General features: G+C 45.2%; 1 protein-coding gene across 6 annotated transcripts in view; it reads right to left on the bottom strand.

The window, feature by feature from the left end:
- Positions 1-957: 957 nt before the first annotated feature.
- The window catches only part of mcf2a (MCF.2 cell line derived transforming sequence a), a 31,557-nt gene continuing 10,523 nt past the window's right edge, over positions 958-21,991 (bottom strand). Inside the window, exons 2-30 of one of the 6 annotated variants that reach the window (XR_011676191.1) lie at positions 16,877-16,945; positions 16,505-16,619; positions 15,966-16,056; positions 14,392-14,511; positions 14,175-14,291; positions 13,825-13,974; positions 13,559-13,674; positions 13,353-13,467; positions 13,066-13,185; positions 12,618-12,809; positions 12,143-12,334; positions 11,714-11,885; positions 10,834-10,913; positions 10,489-10,574; positions 10,330-10,396; positions 10,130-10,245; positions 8,487-8,556; positions 8,264-8,356; positions 8,000-8,092; positions 7,321-7,449; positions 6,898-7,119; positions 6,471-6,563; positions 5,885-6,128; positions 5,442-5,632; positions 4,564-4,664; positions 3,260-3,372; positions 2,909-3,021; positions 2,039-2,167; positions 958-1,910 (exon numbers count right to left, since the gene is read on the bottom strand). Coding sequence is in view for 3 of the 6 variants with exons in the window: in XM_071410894.1 (XP_071266995.1) it covers positions 1,870-1,910; positions 2,039-2,142; positions 2,909-3,021; positions 3,260-3,372; positions 4,564-4,664; positions 5,885-5,948; positions 6,050-6,128; positions 6,471-6,563; positions 6,898-7,119; positions 7,321-7,449; positions 8,000-8,092; positions 8,264-8,356; positions 8,487-8,556; positions 10,130-10,245; positions 10,330-10,396; positions 10,489-10,574; positions 10,834-10,913; positions 11,714-11,885; positions 12,143-12,334; positions 12,618-12,809; positions 13,066-13,185; positions 13,353-13,467; positions 13,559-13,674; positions 13,825-13,974; positions 14,175-14,291; positions 14,392-14,511; positions 15,966-16,056; positions 16,505-16,619; positions 16,877-16,945 (3,233 nt within the window). In the remaining 3 variants the exon portion in view is untranslated. Of the gene's footprint in view, positions 1,911-2,038; positions 2,168-2,908; positions 3,022-3,259; positions 3,373-4,563; positions 4,665-5,441; positions 5,633-5,884; positions 6,129-6,470; positions 6,564-6,897; positions 7,120-7,320; positions 7,450-7,999; positions 8,093-8,263; positions 8,357-8,486; positions 8,557-10,129; positions 10,246-10,329; positions 10,397-10,488; positions 10,575-10,833; positions 10,914-11,713; positions 11,886-12,142; positions 12,335-12,617; positions 12,810-13,065; positions 13,186-13,352; positions 13,468-13,558; positions 13,675-13,824; positions 13,975-14,174; positions 14,292-14,391; positions 14,512-15,391; positions 15,884-15,965; positions 16,057-16,504; positions 16,620-16,876; positions 16,946-21,991 lie in introns of those variants that run through there. The other 5 variants (XR_011676190.1, XM_071410895.1, XM_071410894.1 and 2 more) reach the window with 5 other exon arrangements.

Here is a 21,991-nt window from a genome sequence, read left to right as displayed (position 1 = left end):
ATATTTCTGTCTCTATTTTTGAACATCACAGTTCAGTGCAAAATGTGCAGCATTTTGGAGCACAAAAAAAGAAAACCCAGCTAATTCTGCCATATGAGGAGAGAAACCCATTGATGCGATGCGCAGCAGTCAAGCAGGTCTCCGTTAAGGGTAGATAGACATCATTTTACTGGGCTGCACAGCTGCTTACCGCCGCGAAGGAACAACTTGATAGCAACATTAATTAATTAATAAGAAGACATTAGTAGTGTGGAGCTGTGCCCCCGCTGTTATCCTGGCTCATTTCCACATCAAACGCAGGATATCAAAGGCAGGCCTCCGACTGGGGCCTTGATTTGATGTAGTAAATTCATGTAAGTCCGCAATCAATATTTAATTAAGCGTTCGACATAGCGGGTATATTTCATGTTTGCTGTATGATCCTGTTTAATGGGAAGCGTAAGATTAATTGCAAGGCCGTGGAAGAGACGAGTAGAGGAAGAGAGAGTGCCACATTTCTCCCTCTCTCTTGATCCAGCTCTCTCTCGCTCCATTTTGTGCTGTCACAGGCAGAGGGCTGCTCACACCGGGGAGACAGATAGTGAAATCCTGGGGAGAATGACATCAGTCTTTGCTGGCGCCACGCTGGCAGTAGCTCTTATAGACCTGAGGAGTACCCTTCTATCAATCACCATCACCTCACAAGATGTCGGAATTCACCATCCGTGACATCTTAACAACTTTATTTATATTGGGGCGGTGTCTCCTCGCCATTGACACACACTGAGCTTCGGAAATAAAACTGAAAAAGAATAGGTATGAATCAGGAAAATATGAAGGAGGTATTGCGTTCATGGAGAGCTCAATTTCTCTAGAGCCTTTGAAAATATAGTAAAGCTTTCAGCTTGTTTTCTTTCAGCTTGCATTTCGCTTATAAGCATGAATAACGTGCCAGTTGAGTATAGGTCTGATGTGAGGTAGAAGCAAGACTGCGTTTGATATTGCGGAGCAAACAGTACATTTATCAAAGAGGAGCTCGATTCCAACATTGCAGGAATAAAAAGGCATTATGGCACGGCACGTTTTGGCATTTCAACTCTTGGAGAGCTAAGAGAAGGCTGCCTTAAGGAACAAGACAGGATGGATACCTAAACAACATGAGCATGTAGAATAAATGAACGTCAACAAACAATAGACCAACATTCAAGTATACACATCAAAAATGAATTACATAGCTATGTACAAAAGTCTCTTTTTAAGAAATGTTTCAGGCGAAAACCCGGATTATTATGCCGCATAAGAACACACATAAACATACAAACACCAACTGCATTCTCACTGATTAGCAATGACGGTTAAGAATCCCTCAGAGAACTAGAGTCCATGGATGTAATCCAGCTACAGCAGCCCAACAGAAAAGCCCATTGGCTGGGTCTAAGAGGAAGTGGGGGATTGAATTTTAAGTCCCAAACCTTTTCACGTGTCCCTTGTCCTTCACCAAACCGTGTGCCTTTGTGCTGGTAGAACCCTGTGCTGTCTAAAGTGTTTGGAGGGTAACATTCATAAAGTGTGTCCACTGTCCATCATGGTGGGCAAAAAACAGGTCCTCATGTTACTGGCCCAGAAAAATGTCAATCAAAAATCCAGACCTAAAACTCCTATGTCCTTCTTCAATTGGCTACTTTGAGGAAGCAGAGTTTAAGATATTCCATCTGTCATGACCTCACAATGTCTAATGGAAAACAGTCTGTCTTTTCAGTCTGTCAATCTTTGTAAAGGTCCAACAAAAAGGTGTTGCTGCCTTCCAATGCTCCTCCGAAGTGGGAAATACGAGGTTCCGACTAACCACTTTCCCAGTTCCCACGAGCACTTGAAGACAGCATTTTTCCTCTAAGGGGAGCTGAGCTTTCTGGCCTTCAGATTCCATGGATCTGCATAAAAGATAGGAGGCACAAATGATTCAAACAAACCCATCTAATGAGCTACATGTCAGAGAGCAGGGTTGAGAGTACAAATGGCTTTAGAAACCTCTTCCTCTGTACTGTAACACAAACCTTACCTCCTAGTCTGGTGGACTGTCCTCTACTGCCGTTTCCCAGAATCATATGCAGGTTGGGGACTGGGATGATACCCTCCTGTCTGCGACTCAGGTTCTTCACCAGCCTGGAGATGGAGTGAGGGAGGGAGGCTTTAGAGGAGTTAAAGGCACAGTACAGTCAAAAACGTGATATTACTGTTTCTCATTAAACAAAAAAACAACATATTACTGAGAAATTGTGAAAATTATGATAAGGCCATAGTGTTAGAGCTGTTTGAAAATGACATTTCAACCTGTTTTGGTGGAATGGGAGTTTTGGCCTGCCTGGTGACAACACCAGGGGGTCAATTAGTTAATAGACCAATAAGAAATTGAGTTCCAAGCCTCTCTGCCAATAACAGATAGTTTTCAGTTTTCCCCTCCCCACTCAGACCACTGACAGTCCTAGCAACATTCTTACTCGAGAAATTGCTCATTGCTAAGAAGCAAATGTATTTATTTGACCATCTTAAATGAAAAGAATCACAGTACTTACTGATTTAATATTGAGATACAAACAGCTGCATTGGACCTTTAAGGTGAAGGGCAGGACACACGATAATGAAATTGGCGGAGCGCAGCGGTGTGCAGAAGATAACCTGCTGGGTGTTGACGAATGGTGCCCATTCAACATGTAGAATTGTTGTGAAATGAAAATAAAATGGTAGCCGATAGGACTGCTACACGCTGCTTTTTAACCATTCTCCTACGCTGTCTGTTTTGTCGTTAAGTCTTCACACCTGCTATATTAGGCTCCAGTCGGCCCAGAGCCCATGTCAAAGCCGTGTCAAATAAGGTTCTGCCATTGGCAACCAACTTTACCACCAGACAAATGACACTGTCGACACTCACCAGTGGCCTTCGCTGTCCTCGTGCTGCAGCTGGATGACATCACCGCTCTTGATGGTGAGGTCATCTGGGCTGTATCGTGAACATTCAGCCAAGGCCTTATATCTGCCTGGAGCCTGGGAAGACAGACACAATTCTGTTAGACTAGGATAAAGATATGTAGAACTGTAGCCTACTAGAGTATGCCTTTTAAATGTGTAGTGTCCACTTTTAAACGTAGGGAGCTTGAAGAGGTTCCTTTAACCTTTCTGATAAGCATATTTAAGGTCCTGGGTAAGGAACGAGGCCACACAGTGTGTTAGTGTTTAAATACAGATGAGTGGTTGTATTGATGTTGTAGAGAACCCATCTCACCAGCTGAGCAGCGTCCTCCTCCTCGGTGTCTGACGGCTGAGAGGGGTCCTCACCTCCACCCCACTCCTCCAGACCCTCACAGATGTCTACTGAGTGAGGCGCGCCGGGCCAGCCTGGAAATTACACACATTTTAGTTGTGAGTTACATTTTGCTTGTCTCTCCTTATATAGTGCCTTAATGAAGTACCAGAAATACCTGAAGTAAATGCGTGGTAACTATGGCGATAAATTAAAATCGGAGTCATTGACAATCAAATTATATTTTCTAGGGATAGGGGGAAAAATCTATACTGTAGAGTATTGCGTTATTATTTTTGCAGATTTTATATCAATACTGTGACTCCCAAGTATCGATTTGTAATGTTAGCTAGCGCTAGTGCACTGTACCAGCGATAAAACTGCAGGATTTATCATCCTATACCTTGTTCTCCATCTTCTTTCTAAAATGTTTAAATGGTTTTGAGAACTTTTACCACCAAAACAAATTTTCGCATGGCTTTCTCTTGGAACATCGAATCGCAAAAAAAATATAGAATCTTGATACATATATAATTGCAATACATGTGGTATCGGCACCTAAGTATCATTATAATATTGTATCTTCAGGTCGCTGACAAATCCCAGGCCTACTTTTCCCCATGCACCCACAGCTCCTCCATGCACCCAGTGCTCCATGTGAAATACCTGCATCTTTAAGGAACCGGGATTGCAATTGTATTAATACCCACATAAACCCAATGTCAATTCAGAGGAGTTTCATGTACCATCTCTCATGACCCAATAACCATTGTTGACCCAATCACCATAATTACAAATTGTTACCAAGTATTTACTTTATTATGTTATGGGTATAGACAGGTGAGTTGCATAGAAACAAAACCGATGCGTGCGCAATTTAGGGGCAAAACAATTGTCAACTCAAAAGGATTATTGACAACATATGAACTGTATTTCATCTCCAAATGTTTATTGAAAACATACATTTCCACAATAACCACTAGTTGCCTCTCAAATACATCGTTACAGTTGTTGGTTAGCTAGCTAGCGAATTTTCGCCATATTAGCATACAGGTGACATACGTCAAAACACCTCAAAACAAGACATGGTATCAATAACAATATACAACCAGCTGAAACAAGAGACCTACTATTCCCCACATGGCAACCTCTTGTTGCTAGCTATCTGACCGTTCAAAAATCATAACACCACGAGGCCTTCTGCCCCATTGATGCGAGTGCATCATTTTGGTGAAGTTGTCTGGCAACCAGTCTATTGTACATGTATGGGTTAGTGGTGTACTCACTGCGTCGGTTTCGCCGGTGTTGAGGGGAGTGGGACTGGGGGTCTGGACTGCTCCTCCCTGACTCAGTGTCCTCTGAGCTGATCGACGCCCTCTGCTGTTTGCTGTGGGAGAGACAACACGACACAATCAATTTGTATACCTTTTATTTAACCTTTATTTAACTAGACTTAATCAATTAACGAACTCATGCTCCAGGTAGAAGCTGCCCTTAGCCATAGATCTAACCTTTACTCATTTTGGAGGAACATCTGATCCTTGATCTGTGGTTAAGGACAACTTCTCAAACTCATCTCACACCACCATGATGACCTTTCAGACGCCAGCCAAACAGCCCACAGAGCAGCAAAACAGAGTACAGCATATAGCAACCATGTGACCAAGTGCAACAAAGTTCACACTGAGATACATGTTGGCGCATGGAAAGATCTGGTCTCGATTTAACAAGATCCTAGTTCGTCAGTGTATTAGGTGGTCTATATTTTGGGTTTGAAATAACTACTATAATTTAGCGACATTTCAGTTATATTCAATCTCAAAAAGCGAGCCCCATCTTAGAAGCAGTTCTGGTGCTGGAAACATGAGGAAATCAATACGTTTTTTGTTTATTTGTTTTGCATTCCATGCTAAATTGAAAATCCCATGCAAAGATGGGTGCAGTCATTTGGGGTAAGATGTCTGAGATGGAAGGCCTGTTGGGACATTGGTCTCTCAAGACATGAAAAGCGTATCTGGCAATTTATGAGCCGAATGGAGTCTGCTATTAAATGGGTTGCAGATGACGGTCAGTATGCAAACACAGCAGCCCTGTGGGTGGTTTAGGTCCCCAAGCTGGGCCATGCCGAGCCTGGCCGAGGCATGCAGAGCTGGGCTGAGTTTACCACTGAGTGCCAGGGCGGGTCAGTGGCGCTGGGGGCGGGGTCGGTTGGGGGGGCGGGGCCGGGGGCGTTGCCGGGGGCTTCGAGGGTGTGGACTCCGGGAGCGCAGACACTGAAAGACATTGGCGGACAGCGAGACAAAGTCCAGCCCCGGCAGACAGCCCTTAGGAGCCCCTCCGGACGGCCGCACACCCCTGCAAGGGGAGGGGAGGAGGGGGGAGGACAGCAACCAGACAGCAAAGGAGAGAGTGGAGCATTCACACACATCTTCTCTTCACACATCAGCTCCTTAACCTTCTTCCCCTCATTTTCTATTTCCCAGCTTTATACCTGCTTGTTGATATGGTCCCCAACACCACATATCATAACCGTGTCAACAGGTCACATAACTGCCTGCCACACTCACACCATCAGTTGGGAGCTGCTGTGTCTTACACCCAACATACCTCTCAGACAAGGGCGGAGACAGTTGAATGTGGTCTGGCATCTGGTTGTTGACACAATGCTCATCTGAAAGAAAAAAAGAGAACCAGAGAGAGGATGTCTGAGATGAATTAAACCAACTCTTTGTTGGGTGTGCTGTGGAGAGTGATGTGAGTGACATCCAAAACCTTTGAGGAGTTTCTGCTGGTTGGTGAGGATCCTTCGCAGGTCATTGAGCCAAGCCATCTTAACCTCCACTGTGGGGGCCTGGGAGATACGATTAGAACACAGTCAATGTATGGTAACAAAACACAATGACAAGATAGACAGAATACTTATTCTTTTGTGAAGACATTTTATTTGCATCTTTACAGGCATGATTTCAAAATGGCACCACAGTAACATAACACATATTTCACTGTAACAATACATAACAAATCATAACATGAAGTTGACAAAGGCACAACACAGAACAGAACAGCACACAGATGACAAACACGTCAGTGGGTGGTGGTTATTGTCTAGAGTCCTTGTGTGGTGAACATACGCTGCTTCTGGGTGGCATGAATCATTTCAACAGTCACTTCACAAAGTAGAGGTAGTCCTTACCTGAACTAAGTACACCTCCTCCCTGCCACTGTACCAGATCTCAAACTTTTTCACATCTCCCTTGACGTTCTCAGTAATCCCCACCGCACTCATCTGTCATGACACACACACACACTGACTGTTACGCACGCATACTGACTGAACCTGGGGCCTACAAGCACACGTCATGCATCACACGTCAGCCACACGTCAGCTACATGCTACACGGCTGGCCCGCTGGCCCACACACCTCCGTGTGACGGCAGGAAGCTCAGGGGCTCAATAATAAATCAAGAGGAGAACATCTGGTGGTGTGACACCATCCGCCATGCCCTGTGCATATTAACACACACACTCGCCTTGACACACAAACCAAAACAAACATCCCACTGGAGACCGTTCCGAAAGGCAGCACGTGTCAGAGAGTACCGCCTTCACACACACACACCTTGAGACAGTGCTTGAAGCTGTAGGAGGGGGTCTTGTCTGCACCCTCTCCATGCTCCTCCCTGCGCTTGCAGAAGAGCAGGGCTCTCTCATACAGGAACAGGTGTCTCTGCATGGGCTTGAAGCGGGCCAGCTCCTTCATACGGGTGGGGCCTTTCTTATGGCTGATCCACACACTGAAGGAGCCCTGCATCAGCACCCGGCCCAGGTCAGACAACTCTCCCTGGGTGAACGATACACAGACAAGGTCAGAGACTGGCTCATACACAGTTCAACACATAGGGACTGGTTTAGTTAGTTAATCTAATGCTACACATACTGACAGAATTGTATAAATTGCCAATACACTGTATGCTATGATCAGATTCAACCACTTTGCTGTACAGTGTCAGCAGCACAGGGCTGAAGCACCAGGAGGCCCCACCTGGTAACCTGTGATGGCGATCTGATGCATGGAGTCATTGACTGACTTGAGGAGGTCCAGCATGGCTGCTAGAGCCCCCTGTAGCTCCGAGGTCCCCTCACAGCCTCCTGGACTGTACTTCAGTAGCTCCTAGCGCGCGCGCGCACACGCACACACACACACACACACACACACACACACACACACACACACACACACACACACACACACACACACACACACACACACACACACACACACACACACACACACACACACACACACACACACACACACACACACACACACACACACACACACACACACACTTGTCTGGTACACATCAATATCTGATAAAAGTTGAAATCCCAAATTCTCCAGCTGTACTATAAAATAGATGTGTTGCGCGTATGATTTTCCTTATTTTGTCATTTAACAGGGACTAACACAGGAAAGAAAATTGGTAGCAGTCCCCATTAACCAGATGGGATTTCTCTGTAATTTAATCTGTAATCCCTAATGTCATGCATTCAATTCATTGAAATGAATGTTCCTCTGTAGGGCTAGGTTATGTAAGAGTGCTGTTGCCATTTACAGGATTTTGGGACATTGAATTATGATAAAGGTTCTGCATAGTTTTATCTACTATAGACACTGCAATAGTGGCATGGTATGCTGTGTAGAGGTGTGTGTGTCATACCTTCAGTAGTAGCTGGTACTTGGTAAGGCGTTGCACTGGTTTCAGCAGGTAAGAATCCAGGCCCAGTTTGTGCTCCAGCTTCTTCTGGCACTCCTGTAGAATATGTCGAGGAGGGACAAGATTGGGAAGGCTTTAATACTGCTTTACCACAGCAGTGAATCTATTTGAAATAATATGTCATTTTGTGCCATTAAAAAAATGAATTTTATGGCTAAGTATCAATAGGGAGCAGTAGTGGGCTGACAGACAAAAACATGGCTTCACCTGGAAAAAGGCACAGTCTGAGAACTGCCTCCATAAGGACTCTGAGCGAGACTTATTCTGACAGTAACACTCATACACCTGGAAATTCTCCTTCTGGAAATACACACAAACATTTCCAATGACACACCATCCATGCAAGACAAACACACATATACTGTAGGTAAAGACATTGTTCAGAAACAACCACAGACATGTACACACACACACAATAGACTTTCCTCACCCGCTCCAGAAAGCAGGCCCCTACTCCCTCTGGGGTCTCCAGGCAGCCCTCCAGGTCCTGCAGGAACACCCTGTCGAAGCAAGAGATCATGAGTCAGAGGTCAAAGGTCACAGACAGGTCAAGTCAATAGGTCATACCCTAACCACACACAGCAGCAACCATCACCACACAGTCAGCCTCACAGTAGGCCACTATCCTGCCCTTCTCCATAGTTAATGACTGGGGTCACCCACACAGCCGTGCCACTGAGCCCCCTGTGTCTGCCAGGTTCCTCTCTCGTTGGCATAATCAAATGCTTGTTTGAGCAACTCACATTTAACACCAGTTAGAGAGGCTCTAATTGGCTTAGGGCCTCATGCAGTCATTCAATTAAGCCGTTCAGCCCAGCAGGGGAGCAGGACCAGCAGGCAGGATATAGAGAATGCAGATCACAGGAGGCTGCTCATAATAATAATGGCCGAAACAGAGCGAATGGAATGGCATCAAACACATGGAAACCATATGTCTGATGTATTATACCATTCCACTGATTCTACTCCCGTTATTACCACTAGCCCATCCTCCCCAATTAAGTTTTCACCAACCTCCTGTGATACAGACAGAACCACTAATAAACACTTGAACTAACACAGCTGGTAGAGGAAACTGGCTAGTACACTGAACAAATATGAATGCAACAATTTCTAAGATTTTACTGAGTTACAGTTCATATAAGGAAATCAGTCAATTTAAATAAATTCATTAGGCCCTAATCTATGGATTTCATATGACTGGGATTAAAGATATGCATCTGTTGGTCACAGATACTTTAAGTGAAATGGACCTCAGAATTCCATCACGGTATTTCTGTGCATTTCAATTGCCATCGATAAATTGCAATTGTGTTCGTTGTCTGTAGTTTATGCCTGCCCATACCATAACCCCACCGCCACCACTCTGTTCACAATGTTGACATCAGCAAACCGCTCGCCCACACGACGCCATGCACGTGGTCCGCGGTTGTGAGACCGGTTGGACAGACTGCCAAATTTTCTAAAATGACGTTGGTGGCGGCTTATGGTAGAGAAATTAACATAAAATTCTCTGGCAACACCTCTGGTGGACATTCCTGCAGTCAGCGTGCCAATTGCAACCTCCCTCAAAATGTGAGAAATCGGTGGCATTGTGTTGTGCGACAAAACTGCACTTGTGTAATGATCATGCTGTTTAATCAGCTTCTTGATAGGCCAAGGTGAAATGCTCACTAACAGGGATGTAAACCAATTTGTGCACAACATTTGAGAGAAATAAGCTTTTTTTTGTGCGAATGGACGTTTCTGGATTTTTTAAACTTCAGCTCATGAAACCAAAACTTACATGTTGCGTTGATATTTTTGCTCAGTGTAGCTAGTGTACTGGAGACATGGTTGTTTTTAAGATGAAGCATTAGTTCATAGAGGCTATGTGGATGCAATGATTGGAGTCTCAATGAACTGTGAGATTGAACCAAACAACATTAATGACAGTGAGGATCCTTCCTCTAAACCACAGGGTGTATATTTTGTGTGTGTGTATATTTTGTGTGTGTGTGTGTGTGTGTGTATTTTGTGTGTATATTTTGTGTGTGTATGTGTGTGTGCGTGTGCGTGTGTGTGTGTCCTTGCCTGCTGTGGAAGTTGTAGATCTCAGGCATGTTTCCAAACAGGATGTCTTTCTTACTTTGCAGGATGGGGGGCAGGAGCCCTGAAAGGCCTGGGTTCTCCATCTCTCCCCTGTATCCCTACGCGCATATACACACACATCAGCATAGAGAAATCTCTGTAGTAATCCAGAAATGGTGAAACACTGCTGTGTATCTTCTCACCAGCAGCACTGACAGCAGCTCCTCCACATAGACTCTCTCTGTCTCGATTAGCTCCCTCATCACGTGACTGTGGAGACACAGGGCCTCATTAGTATTATGTCTGAACATAAGGAATCAGGAAGACTACAGAGGGATTATATAGAGGATGCGTAGACAGACCGTTTGAGAAGGTCTGGGCTGTCCTCTCCCTCCAGGCTGGCGAGCAGGGAGCTCCTATTCTCCTGGTAGTCATGCATCACCTCAATCTGAGACAGACAGGTCAAAACAGAGACAAGCAGGATTAACATCCTCAGATAACACAGATTAAAGAAGGAAATCCACCTCAAGCCTTTACGACTACCGAAAGATGACTAACTTTAATGTAAACATCACAGCTGTACTGTTGCCACGGTGACATTCATAGTGAGGTGTGTGAACTGCGACAGCATTTAAAGTCATTTCTCCACTGTGGTTATTCACTTTCTTAATTTCTCCACGTTTACGTCATCCTTTCCTCCATCTCACCTTTCTGGAGCCGGGGCTTTTCCGTGACGTCCTCTTCCCAGGAAGTGATAGATCGAAGGAGAACTTCAAACCGTCGACCCCTGCAAAAGATGACCTCTCAGCTGAAGTTGATAATGATGTACGTTTCTATGTGTTTTTATAAAACACAAGACCTGTCTGGATAACATGTTAATAATAATGATAAAACACAAGACCTGTCTGGATAACATGTTAATAATGAGTATAGTATATGTCTCTATATGTGCTTTGATGAAGCCATGGCGATACAGCAGCTGACACTACCTAACACTACATTATCCAATAGAGCCATCACAACAAAGCGCAGTTGCTTGTGGCGATATGAGAATGTACAGTAGGTTTGGTCAAGTGGGACCTGGTTGTACTATCCTCACTTTTATTTTAATTTTTTTTTAACCTTTATTTAACTAGGCAAGTCAGTTAAGAACAAATTCTTATTTACAATGCCGGCCTTGTTCAGGGGCAGAACAACAGATGTTTTACCTTGTCAGCTCAGGGATTCGATCTAGCAACCTTCCGGTTACTGGCCCAACGCTCTAACCACTAGGCTACCTGCTGCCCCATTATCCCCTAAGGACGGATTATACTGCTGGGCCAAAACAGGTCGATCTTTAACTCAGGTCGAGCACAAACACTGTGGGCTTCCTCATTACTGGATCCTGTAGTTGGCTGCTTTGAATACTTCACTGCAGGGCTGGAGGGACGTGTGTGAAGCCCTGGGCTGAGGACAGCTGGATGATGAAACATGTACTGTAAACCTCTCTAGCCAGAAGCAGTCAGCTATACAGTCTGATGCTGTTTAATCTACTTTGACAAATGTCCTGAATCATCAAGTGCGTGTGTGTCCACTACCTCCTCTTACCATGTTTGGGGGAGAATAGTGGGGACTTGGAGCGGGGTGGGTTCTCCGGCCGGGGGGCCACCAGTTGAATGGGACGGACGTGTTTATCAGCCAGCTTCCTCAGACAGACCTGTCTGTTGTGGATCATCTCCTGCACCGCTGTGTGCTTCTCAAATGTCTTCCCTATCTGGACCTGTGGAGGATGAGGAAAGAAGTGGGGGGGGGGGGCTTAGAGGATTTATATGGAGCCAGAACCTGCAGTGTGTAAGCAAAACAATGTTAGTGAAACAGTGTTCGCTAAATGGGCTTTTATAGTTATGTAATGTATTATGTGTATAGAAAGCCTTATGATGGATTATACACAGATGGTTCATGAGAAGCATTACAGAGGGCTTTTCTCCTTAAACCATAGAGCCGTTTGTGAATGAGAGACACTGGTTGGTGTTTAACCTGTATCTCTGGGGTGAGGACAGACTCAAACTCCACGGCCAGGAGGTCAGGTCCTGAGCTGAGGAGAGACGGAGCCCCCTCCAGGAATCTGTCTATGTCCTTCAGAGCTGCCTGGGCCCCCTGCTTAGACTGGAACTTTTCCACCAGCTGCTGGGCCAACAAGTAGGCCCCGTCGTCACACCAACTCTGGGCCTATGGTGGGGACGAGACAATGTCACGCACACTGACCAATCATAATCGGATATACGTTAGCACTTGACAGAGAATAAAGGTAACCAAAAATATTTTAGTGCTTGGTCTTGTGCCAGCACTTCATCTACGCAGATCAACAGCTAAATACTCAAATCAAATGGTATTTGTCACATACACGTGTTTAGCAGATGTTATTGCGGGTGTAACGAAATGCTTGTTTGTGTGTGTGTGTGTGTGTGCTCACCTAGGTGTATTAGTGTAAATAAATGTGTGTGTCCTCTACCTGATCCAAGCGTAGCAGCAGCTGATAGGCCTGGGAGAGGTGTGTGTGTTTGGCCCTCAGAGCCTTACTGAGCGTGTCACAGCGGTGACGTAGCTCGTTGCAGCGCTGCATGATCAGGGCCATGGCGTAGTGGTGACAGGCTGCCAGCTGGTGACCGTGGAGGATGATGGTCTGGGCACGAGCCATCTCCTCCTAGCAACACCCAGGACACCACAGTCAGTTACATACAATAACATGCAGGAGGTCTACACACAAACAGTATCACCATAGCAAATACAATTCAATCCTAGCTCCACAACCAATGCTGTTACCAAAAGCACGTGAGACCCAGAGAAGACGATCTCTGCCAACCACCATTTGTAGGTCAGGTCCTGAGGCTTAAGTATACACTAAGAGTAGTCCTAGTCCGTTGATCTGATGAGGGAGTGTGTAAAAGGTAAATACTGACCTGTGCGTGAGCCTCCAGGCTGTCCAGGTCCCTGAGTGTCTGTTCTGTCTGAGTCAGCGTCTCCCCTGACAACGACACCTCCCTCTCCTGGGTCGCCAGACGCTCCAGAGACAACTCCATCTGGCCACAAGAGGAGAAAGAGACTTTAGTTCCACACATATGCACGTCCCAACTTCAAAACACCTCATCCAATAGAGCTGTACACCCTATGGGTATCGTCAAGAGTTGACTCTCGGCATAGGCCAATTAATCAACAATCCATCCATGCCGTAAACAGTCGGTCTCACCTCCTGGAAGCTGTGTTCGTATCTGAGCAGCTGGAGGTACTGTTGGAGCTTCAGATGATGCTTCTCAAAGAAGCCGTCAAAGGCTGACTCCATGTCCCTCAGCTGGGCTAGTAGCCTGAAGACCAGCGAGAGAGAGGTTGTAATAGATGGCCACTCTATAACATTTAGGCAGACGGTAGTATGATTATCCCTCTGAGGTTATATACCTCTGCACAGTCTCCCAGTCCAGCCTGATATCCCATAGTGAATCCTCCTCTCTCCCAGAGGCCTCCAGGCTAGCCAGCAGGTGACGACCCTCCTTTGATACAGACCATATCGCCTCCTGTACAAGACAGACAAGAAAAATGGCTATAAAACATCAGTGGGTCAATGTAGACTAGATTTCAGTTAGTCTGCCGCTGATACGAGACTGTCACACATTATCATAGAGCCTAGCGTAAAAGGTGTGTGAAACGGAGTGCTGCAGTTATACCTTGAGTTTCCTGTACTTGTCAGTGTGGGTTGAGAGGAGGTGTACGATGCCGGTGCCCTCATCTGGCAGCTCTGTCTCTGCCAGCTCTGTGCCAAACGCCTGCAGCATCTGAGCTATGTCCTTAACTGTCACCGCAAAGCTCTCTATGGCCTGGAGGGGAGCCAGAGAGCACACAACACAGGGACGTCATCACAGTGTTTCTACATTTATACTCTGATGTCATCACTCAGAACGGTGCAGACATACAGGCCAAGTTTGAATGTGTCTCGCCACATCAGACATGTTGTAATATTTGTGCTGGGGTTCTGAGTGGCTGCATGGTTGATGGTATGTAAGTGTAAAGTATGTACTGTTCTCAGGACGATCCAGTCACTGTGGCAGTAATCCAGAGTTCCACCAAACTCAGAGGTCAGTTGGTTCTCATCAATGTATCTCAGTAGGTCTGTCACAGAGCTCAGCATCACCACCTAATAGAGGAGAGATATAACAATGGACACATTATTGACTGCGTTTAGTACTATGTACATGTGTGGTGAAGTGTTGGATTTGGTAAATGATCTGCCTTACTGGCATCTTGAGCATGAAGTCCTCTTGGCTGAAGCGGAAGCCCAGGTCTGTGACGGTGCGCTGGAAGAAGCTGGTGGGTCTCAGCACCAGCACCAGGTGGAGGTTCCCAGGGAAGGAGGCCTGGAAACAGGGGAGGAGAGAGACACCGTCACTGATGGACAGTGAGCCCTGACAAACCCTGGACCATGCCTTTTACCCAAAACCAGGCCAATCTGTTCACGATGAAAGGAAGGGACTTCTGGATGCATAGCCTTCATCTGTTCACCCTGAATGGGCATATTGACAGCACTAACAAGCAATCAGGCTCAGGCAGACAAAGCCTCTCAGTCTGACCCACTGTTAATTAAAGGAGGAAAGCTGGACCTATCCTGCCTATCACAGGTGTATTGAAGCTGTAGTCAATAGAAAATGGCTTCACTAACCAAGAAGAGACAGTAGGTAGGCTGAATTCTATTTAGAGATGAGGCTTTGATTGAACTTCAGAGCGATTTTCAGCAGCAGACATCACAAGTAAAGCATTTAGGATGACAATCTTATCAGCTCAATTTGAAAAATAATTCTCACACCAATTTTATCACATGACTGTGGTGATGCAGGTGTAGCCTTACTAACATATGGGTTTGGTATAATTCAAGATGCCAGCTGTTAACTTAAATATGCATAGGATATCGACATAAAACAGTGGGAAATGTTGATTATTCCATAAAGAGCTCTGATATTAATTTGACGTCGCCATCTAAATCTAGCTTTAGGCTACTTCAAACATGGACATTGCCCTTCAAGCTCAACATGCTAAATATTGCAGTCGAGTTTGTATTCACATACGCAAGCCATCGTTCTCTGTCTTGCTGCATCAATTGCATGACTACGCTAAAATCAGGCTCTGCACCGCAGTGCTATGCTTAAGCTGCAGCCAGTGAGCGATGCCGCATTCACCCTGCCCACCCAAACTTGACCACAACTCTTATCAATAAATCAAAAATTTTAAAAAGCTCGTTACCGGGCTCTTCCGTATCCTGGTCAATCCTCGGCGCTGGTAACTCACAGCCATTGTGTTTACAGCCATTTATACGATCATGCTATCACTCTAAATCTCGCCGTCCCGAAGCTTACAAATCGGTGCCAATGTAGACTACTGGTTCCATTTACTGCGAAGATGAGGGTGGCAGCGCTGTCTGCAATCTCTTCCTCTCATCGTGCGCCGAAATATAGCGTCATCAGGTAATATCCACGTAATTGAGTGCTGGCTAATGCATCTTAATTCCCTTGCCACGGTACTCAAGTTTCATACAGTGAGTACAGAACATTCTTTGAAAACTATGCATGAGCAATAATAAACTGTGACAAAGCAACTGCAGTATTTGACAGATATAGTCACGACGAAGTATTTTAATGAACTAAAGACCGAGAGACGAGACCATCACAAAACAGCAGGAACTGAGCGCTGGGCAATTCAGCACCATGGACAGCTCCCCACTCTGACGTCCAGTCTGTCTAGTGCTGAAATTCTGAACTGGATTTTTGTTTTTTTGCCACAGCAGCAAATCATATGTTCAAGACTATAACTCGCTCACCGCAATTCTGGCAAGTGCTGTTTTGATTGAGGTCCAAGTATCCAGTCTCCTGTCTAAAATGATGATGAATTTTACACCTGGTTGTCGTGCTCTGCAAACACAAGCAAAAAAAGTATTTGAACACATGTACTTTTCACTGAGCAAATGTATACTTTTACTAGTCAAATATAATATGCCAAATTGATTTGACAGCTAACTGCAGCCAAAGACAAATTATATTTTTTGGTGCAGTAAGAACGCCTGCAGAGTGAATACATTAGATCTGTTTACAGGGATGTTCATCGACACTGTTGACCTGAACTCAAACTCCCCTTTTGGTCCACGTCCAATGATACGATCCCTCCTCCCTAGGATATACCTGCTCTGAGCTGGCACAGAGGACATCAAAATAGATGAGGGACAGAGAGCATCTAGTGCCATATCTGCAAAGAATACTAACTCTGGACTAAAGCAAGCACACACTGCATTGCAGAGAAAGTTATGAGGGAGGGCTAGAGAGATGAATAGTAGGAGGTAGTGTATTATGTTGGTTCACCCACCGAGGTATGAGGGTGAGGTATGTTAAGACTTTAGCTAAAGACTCCTCTGGAATGTCGCTGAAAGCAGAGTATTCTGGGAGGGTGATAATCACGCTGGAGTCCTCACCACGCCCACCTGGGAAGAAAAATAGTTTCATATGAACTATCACACTCAAGAGTGTACTAAACAATTATATTATGTTCTTTGCTGACGCCTCATTTAAATAGTCTATAAATGTTGGATTAACTGAGAACAGTTTAGTCATTGTTAGTTTCTACATGTCACTACTACTTTTACAGGTCGTAGACACCGCCTGAATCTACACAACCAATGTTAACACAGGTCAGAGGTTATGAACCCAAAATAGACATTCCTGAGTAAAGATCTCCCACCTGACAGGTAGGCCACCTGCTTCTCAATGTAGCCGTCCACCTCCTTCATACTCATAGGGACTGACACCTCTGTGGGAAGGAGGAGAAGGAGAGAGCGATAGAAAGAGAGGGAGATATTAGAACGATGGGGTCAGAGGCCCCTTCGAAAGTGTCAACTTATGGTTATCTTCCATAAGGATGATGATTTAACAGAGGGATTTACTGCCACCCAGTGGTCGTATGTAAAACAACATCAACATTAGTGATAAGGAAGGTATCAGACTCTCAGCTGTCTGGTTCAAGTCAGTCAATCATTCGGAGGCGGGTCTGGACCCCATCTTTCCACTGTGACATCCAGGCTAGCACAGCAGGAGGCCGTCATTATACCTCTCCACACCCTTCTCCTGTCACCAGGGGAGAGGCAGCATGGAGTCATATACTGTGTCCGGCCCGCTGTGGTGGCAGGCTGCATTACTCTCTCCTCTCATAACATTCCACATTCAACACAGTTTTCAGGACTAAAACACTGCCCGTAATATACTGTACATATACAATCAAATAGTGGTATGAGTGAAGCCACAGTGAAGACTAAGTTCACCTCTGTCACGTTGGCATGAAGGATCGGGAGACAGACGCAGGAATGCGTAATAAGGTTTTTTATTGTACACAAATTACGGCGTGCCGTGTAAAGGCATGGGGACTAATACCAAACAAACACTACAAAACACAAAGTAATTTATAGTCATATATAATTCTCTGCTGTTCACAAGTTTATGCAACCGATCAACAGACCGCTTGATTCCCATCAACTAACCATCCCTTATGAATACTGCACATTATCATTAAATATGACAAGAGAGAGAGATGCAGTGGAGAGAGAGATGCATTGAAGAGAGCTAGAGAGAGAGTGAGCGAGAGAGAGAGAGCGAGAGAGATGCATTGAAGAGAGCTAGAGAGAGAGAGACCATCCAACCCAAAAAGGCCTGTTGTGTTGATGGTATCCTTAATGAAATGATAAAATATACAGACCACAAATTCCAATCGGATATACTTAAACTCTTTAACAGCATCCTTAGCTCTGGCATCTTCCCCAATATTTGGATCCAAGAACTGATCACCCCAATCCACAAAAGTGGAAACAATTTAGACCACAATAACTACCGTGGGATATGCATCAACAGCAACCTTGGGAAAATCCTCTGCATTATCATTAACAGCAGACTTGTACATTCCCTTAGTGAAAACAATGTACTGAGCAAATGTCAAATTGTCTTTTACCAAATTACCGTACGACAGACCACATATTCACCCTGCATACCCTAACTGACAAACAAACAAGTCAAAACAAAGGAAAAGTCTTCTAATGCTTTGTTGATTTCAAAAAGGCATACGACATTATAAAATCCATGTACACAAACATCAAGTGTGCAGTTAAAAGTGTCGGAAAACACACATCTCTTTCCACAGGGCCGTGGGGTGAGACAAGGATGCATCTTACGCCCCACCCTCTTCAACATACACTACCGTTCAAAAGTTTGGGGTCACTTAGAAATGTCCTTGTTTTTGAAAGAAAAGCACATTTATTGTTCATTAAAATAACATCAAAATGATCAGAAATAAAGTGTAGACATTGTTAATGTTGTAAATGACTATTGTAGCTGGAAACGGCAGATTTTTTATGGAATATCAACATAGGCGTACAGAGGCCCATTATCAACAACCATCACTCCTGTATTCCAATGCCACGTTGTGTTAGCTAATCCAAGTTTATAATATTAAAAGGCTAATTGATCATTAAAAAACCCTTTTGCAATTATGTTAGCACAGCTGAAAACTGTTGTTGTGATTAAAGAAGCATCTGACGCTACCGTCCCACATACCCTAGTGAAGTTAAATTCTACAACCACCTGAAATGAAGCGATTCCCAAACCTTCCATAACAAAGCCATCCCCTACAGAGAGATGAACCTGGAGAAGAGTCCCCTAAGCAAGCTGGTCCTGGGGCTCTGTTCACAAACAGCACAATTAGAACCAACAAAATCCTGAGAAAACAAAAAGATAATTACTTGACAGATTGGAAAGAATTAACATAAAAACAAAGCAAACTAGAATGCTATTTGGCCCTAAACAGAGAGTACACCGTGGCAGAATACCTGATCCCTGTGACTGACCCAAACTTTAGGAAAGCTTTGACTATGTACAGACTCAGTGAGCATAGCCTTGCTATTGAGAAATGCCACTGTAGGCAGACCTCTCAAGAGAAGACAGGCTATGTGCACAGTTCCCACAAAATGAGGTGGAATCTGAGCTGCACTTCCTAACCTCCTGCCAAATGTATGACCATATTAGAGACACATATTTCCCTCAGATTACACAGACCGACAAAGAATAAGAAAACAAACCCAATCTTGATAAACCCCCATATCTATTGGGTGAAATACCAGTCGTCCTGTAAGTGACGGTGTCCTTTTCCACGTTGTCGTCGGGGGTAACTGTGTCAGGCAGGGAGTCAGCGTGGGTAGCGGTAATGAGTTCCGCTGATCTCTTGTCAATATTTTATGAGTGTTACTGACACACAGACACATGGGCTGGGCCAAGCCAGGCTGGGCTGGGCCATTCACACACACAGAGACATGGGCTGGGCCAAGCCAGGCTGGGCTGGGCCATTCACACACACAGAGACATGGGCTGGGCCAAGCCAGGCTGGGCTTGGCCATTCACACACACAGAGACATGGGCTGGGCCAAGCCAGGCTGGGCTGGGCCATTCACACACACAGAGACATGGGCTTGGCCAGGCTGGGCTGGGCCATTCACACACACAGAGACATGGGCTTGGCCAGGCTGGGCTGGGCCATTCACTCACAGAAACATGGGCTGGGCCAAGCCAGGATGGGCCATTCACACACAGAGACATGGGCTGGGCCAAGCCAGGCTGGGCCATTCACACACAGCCATGGAGTAGGGTTACTGTCAGGTACTGGTTAGTGTCAGGTTCAAAATGGATATCCTGGACTGGCTGTGTAATAATTCATGTTTCCATGGCTTGAATGTTATGGAGAGCTTGGAAAGGCCACGTGTAGTATGTATAAGCAGTTTATAAATGATTGATAAGGGGTTCATAGTGTGTACTTCTGTATACATTGTAGCTCCTGTACAGCCTACATCAACAACAACTACTAGGCTGTGTACTTCTTCTTTTACCTTTATGTAACTAGGCAAGTCAGTTAAGAACAAATTCTTATTTACAATTACGGCCTACCCTGGCGACGCTGGGCCAATTGTGTGCCGCCCTATGGGACTGCCAATCACGGCCGGATGTGACCCAGTCTTTATAATCATTAACATTGTCATCTCTTCATCTCTCAACCATTCATGTTGACACAAGCTACAATTTATTCACATCAAATTGGTACTGTAATGAAGAGGCAATCTAATTTAGAAAGGGTAGCTTTTTTTCATCTTCGTAACATTGCAAAACTCTGAAACCTTTTGTCCAAAAATTATGCAGAAAATCCATAATTTTGTCACTTCTAGATTAGACTACAGCAAAGCTCTAGTCTCTGGCTTCCCGGAGAATGCAATAAATACACTTCAGTTAGTGCTAAACACAGCTACTAGAATCCTGACTAGCACCAAAACACCTGACAATATTACTCCAGTGCTAGCCTGGCTTCCTGTTAAGGCTAGGCCTGATTTCAAGGTTTTTCCTGCTAACCTACAAAGCATTACATGGACTTGCTCCTACCTATCTCTCCGATTTGGTCCTGCCCTACATACCTACACGTACGCTACGGTCACAAGACACAGGCCTCCTTATAGTCCCTAGAATTTCTAAGTAAACAGCAGGAGGCAGGGCTTTCTCCTATAGAGCTCAATTTGTATGGAATGGTCTGCCTACCCATGTGAGAGAGTCAGACTCGGAGACCTTTAAGTCTTTATTGAAGACTCATCTCTTCAGTAGGAACTATGATTGAGTGTAGTCTGGCCCAGGGGTGCGAAGGTGAATGGCAGGGCACTGGAGCAACGAACCGCCCTTGCTGTCTCTGCCTGGCCGGCTCCCCTCTCTCCACTGGGATTCTCTGCCTCTAACCATATTACAATGGCTGAGTCACTGGTGCTCTTCCATGCCGTCCCTATGAGGGGTGCATCACATCGTGCCAAGATTTTTCACTTTACCCGACTTGAGTGGGTTGAGTCACTGATGTGATCTTCCTGTCCTGTTTTGCGACCCCTCAGACTTGTGCGGTGGAGGAGATCTTCGTGGGCTATACTCAGCCTTGTCTCAGGGTAGTAAGTTGGTGGTCTGTTGACATCCCTCTAGTGGTGTGGGGGCTGTGCTTTGGCAAAGTGGGTGGGGTTATATCTTGCCTTGTTGGCCCTGTCCAGCGGTATCGTTAGACAGGGCCACAGTGCCACTCCCCAGACTCTAGTTTCTATCCTCCCTCTCTTCCACACCTGCTGTCTAGTCCTCTGAATGCTCGGCTATGAAAATTCAACTGACATTTACTCCTGAGGTACTGACCTGCTATACCCTCTACAACCACTGATTATTATTTGACCCTGCTGGTCATCCATGAATGTTTTAACATCTTGAAGAACTATCTGCACTCTTATAATCTCCACCCGGCATAGCCAGAAGAGGACTGGCCACCCCTCAGAGCCTGATTCCTCTCTAGGTTTCTGCCTTTCTAGGGAGTGTTTCCTAGCAACTGTGCGTCTACATCTGCTGTTTAGGATTTTAGGCTGGGTTTCTATATAAGTACTTTGTGACCTCTGCTGATGTAAAAAAGGGTTTTATAAATACATTTGATTTGATTTAATGAGAAAAGGGGCAATATCCGGCATCTAGATGAGATGACAAGCAATCGAAACAATACCGATAAACATAACATCAAACACACTAGTCACCTGTCCTGCATAACTTCAGTGAGATCAGAGGGAGAATGCTTGTGCTGCAGGCAGGCTGCAGTGTTTTCAAAATGCGTGCTAGTCTGTGATCCCAGGAAGTCTCCACCAGGGCCCCTCTCCGATTAGAATCAGAATTCTGTATCACTCATCACATGACGTAAACCACTCTGTCTCTGCCTGGCCTGCTAAACAAGATGTCTGCACAACACACCGGACCTCCAAATCAT

This window comes from Salvelinus alpinus, chromosome 7 (assembly GCF_045679555.1).
Source record: "Salvelinus alpinus chromosome 7, SLU_Salpinus.1, whole genome shotgun sequence".
NCBI lineage: Eukaryota > Metazoa > Chordata > Actinopteri > Salmoniformes > Salmonidae > Salvelinus > Salvelinus alpinus.
This window is presented reverse-complemented; position numbering and strand designations above follow the sequence as displayed.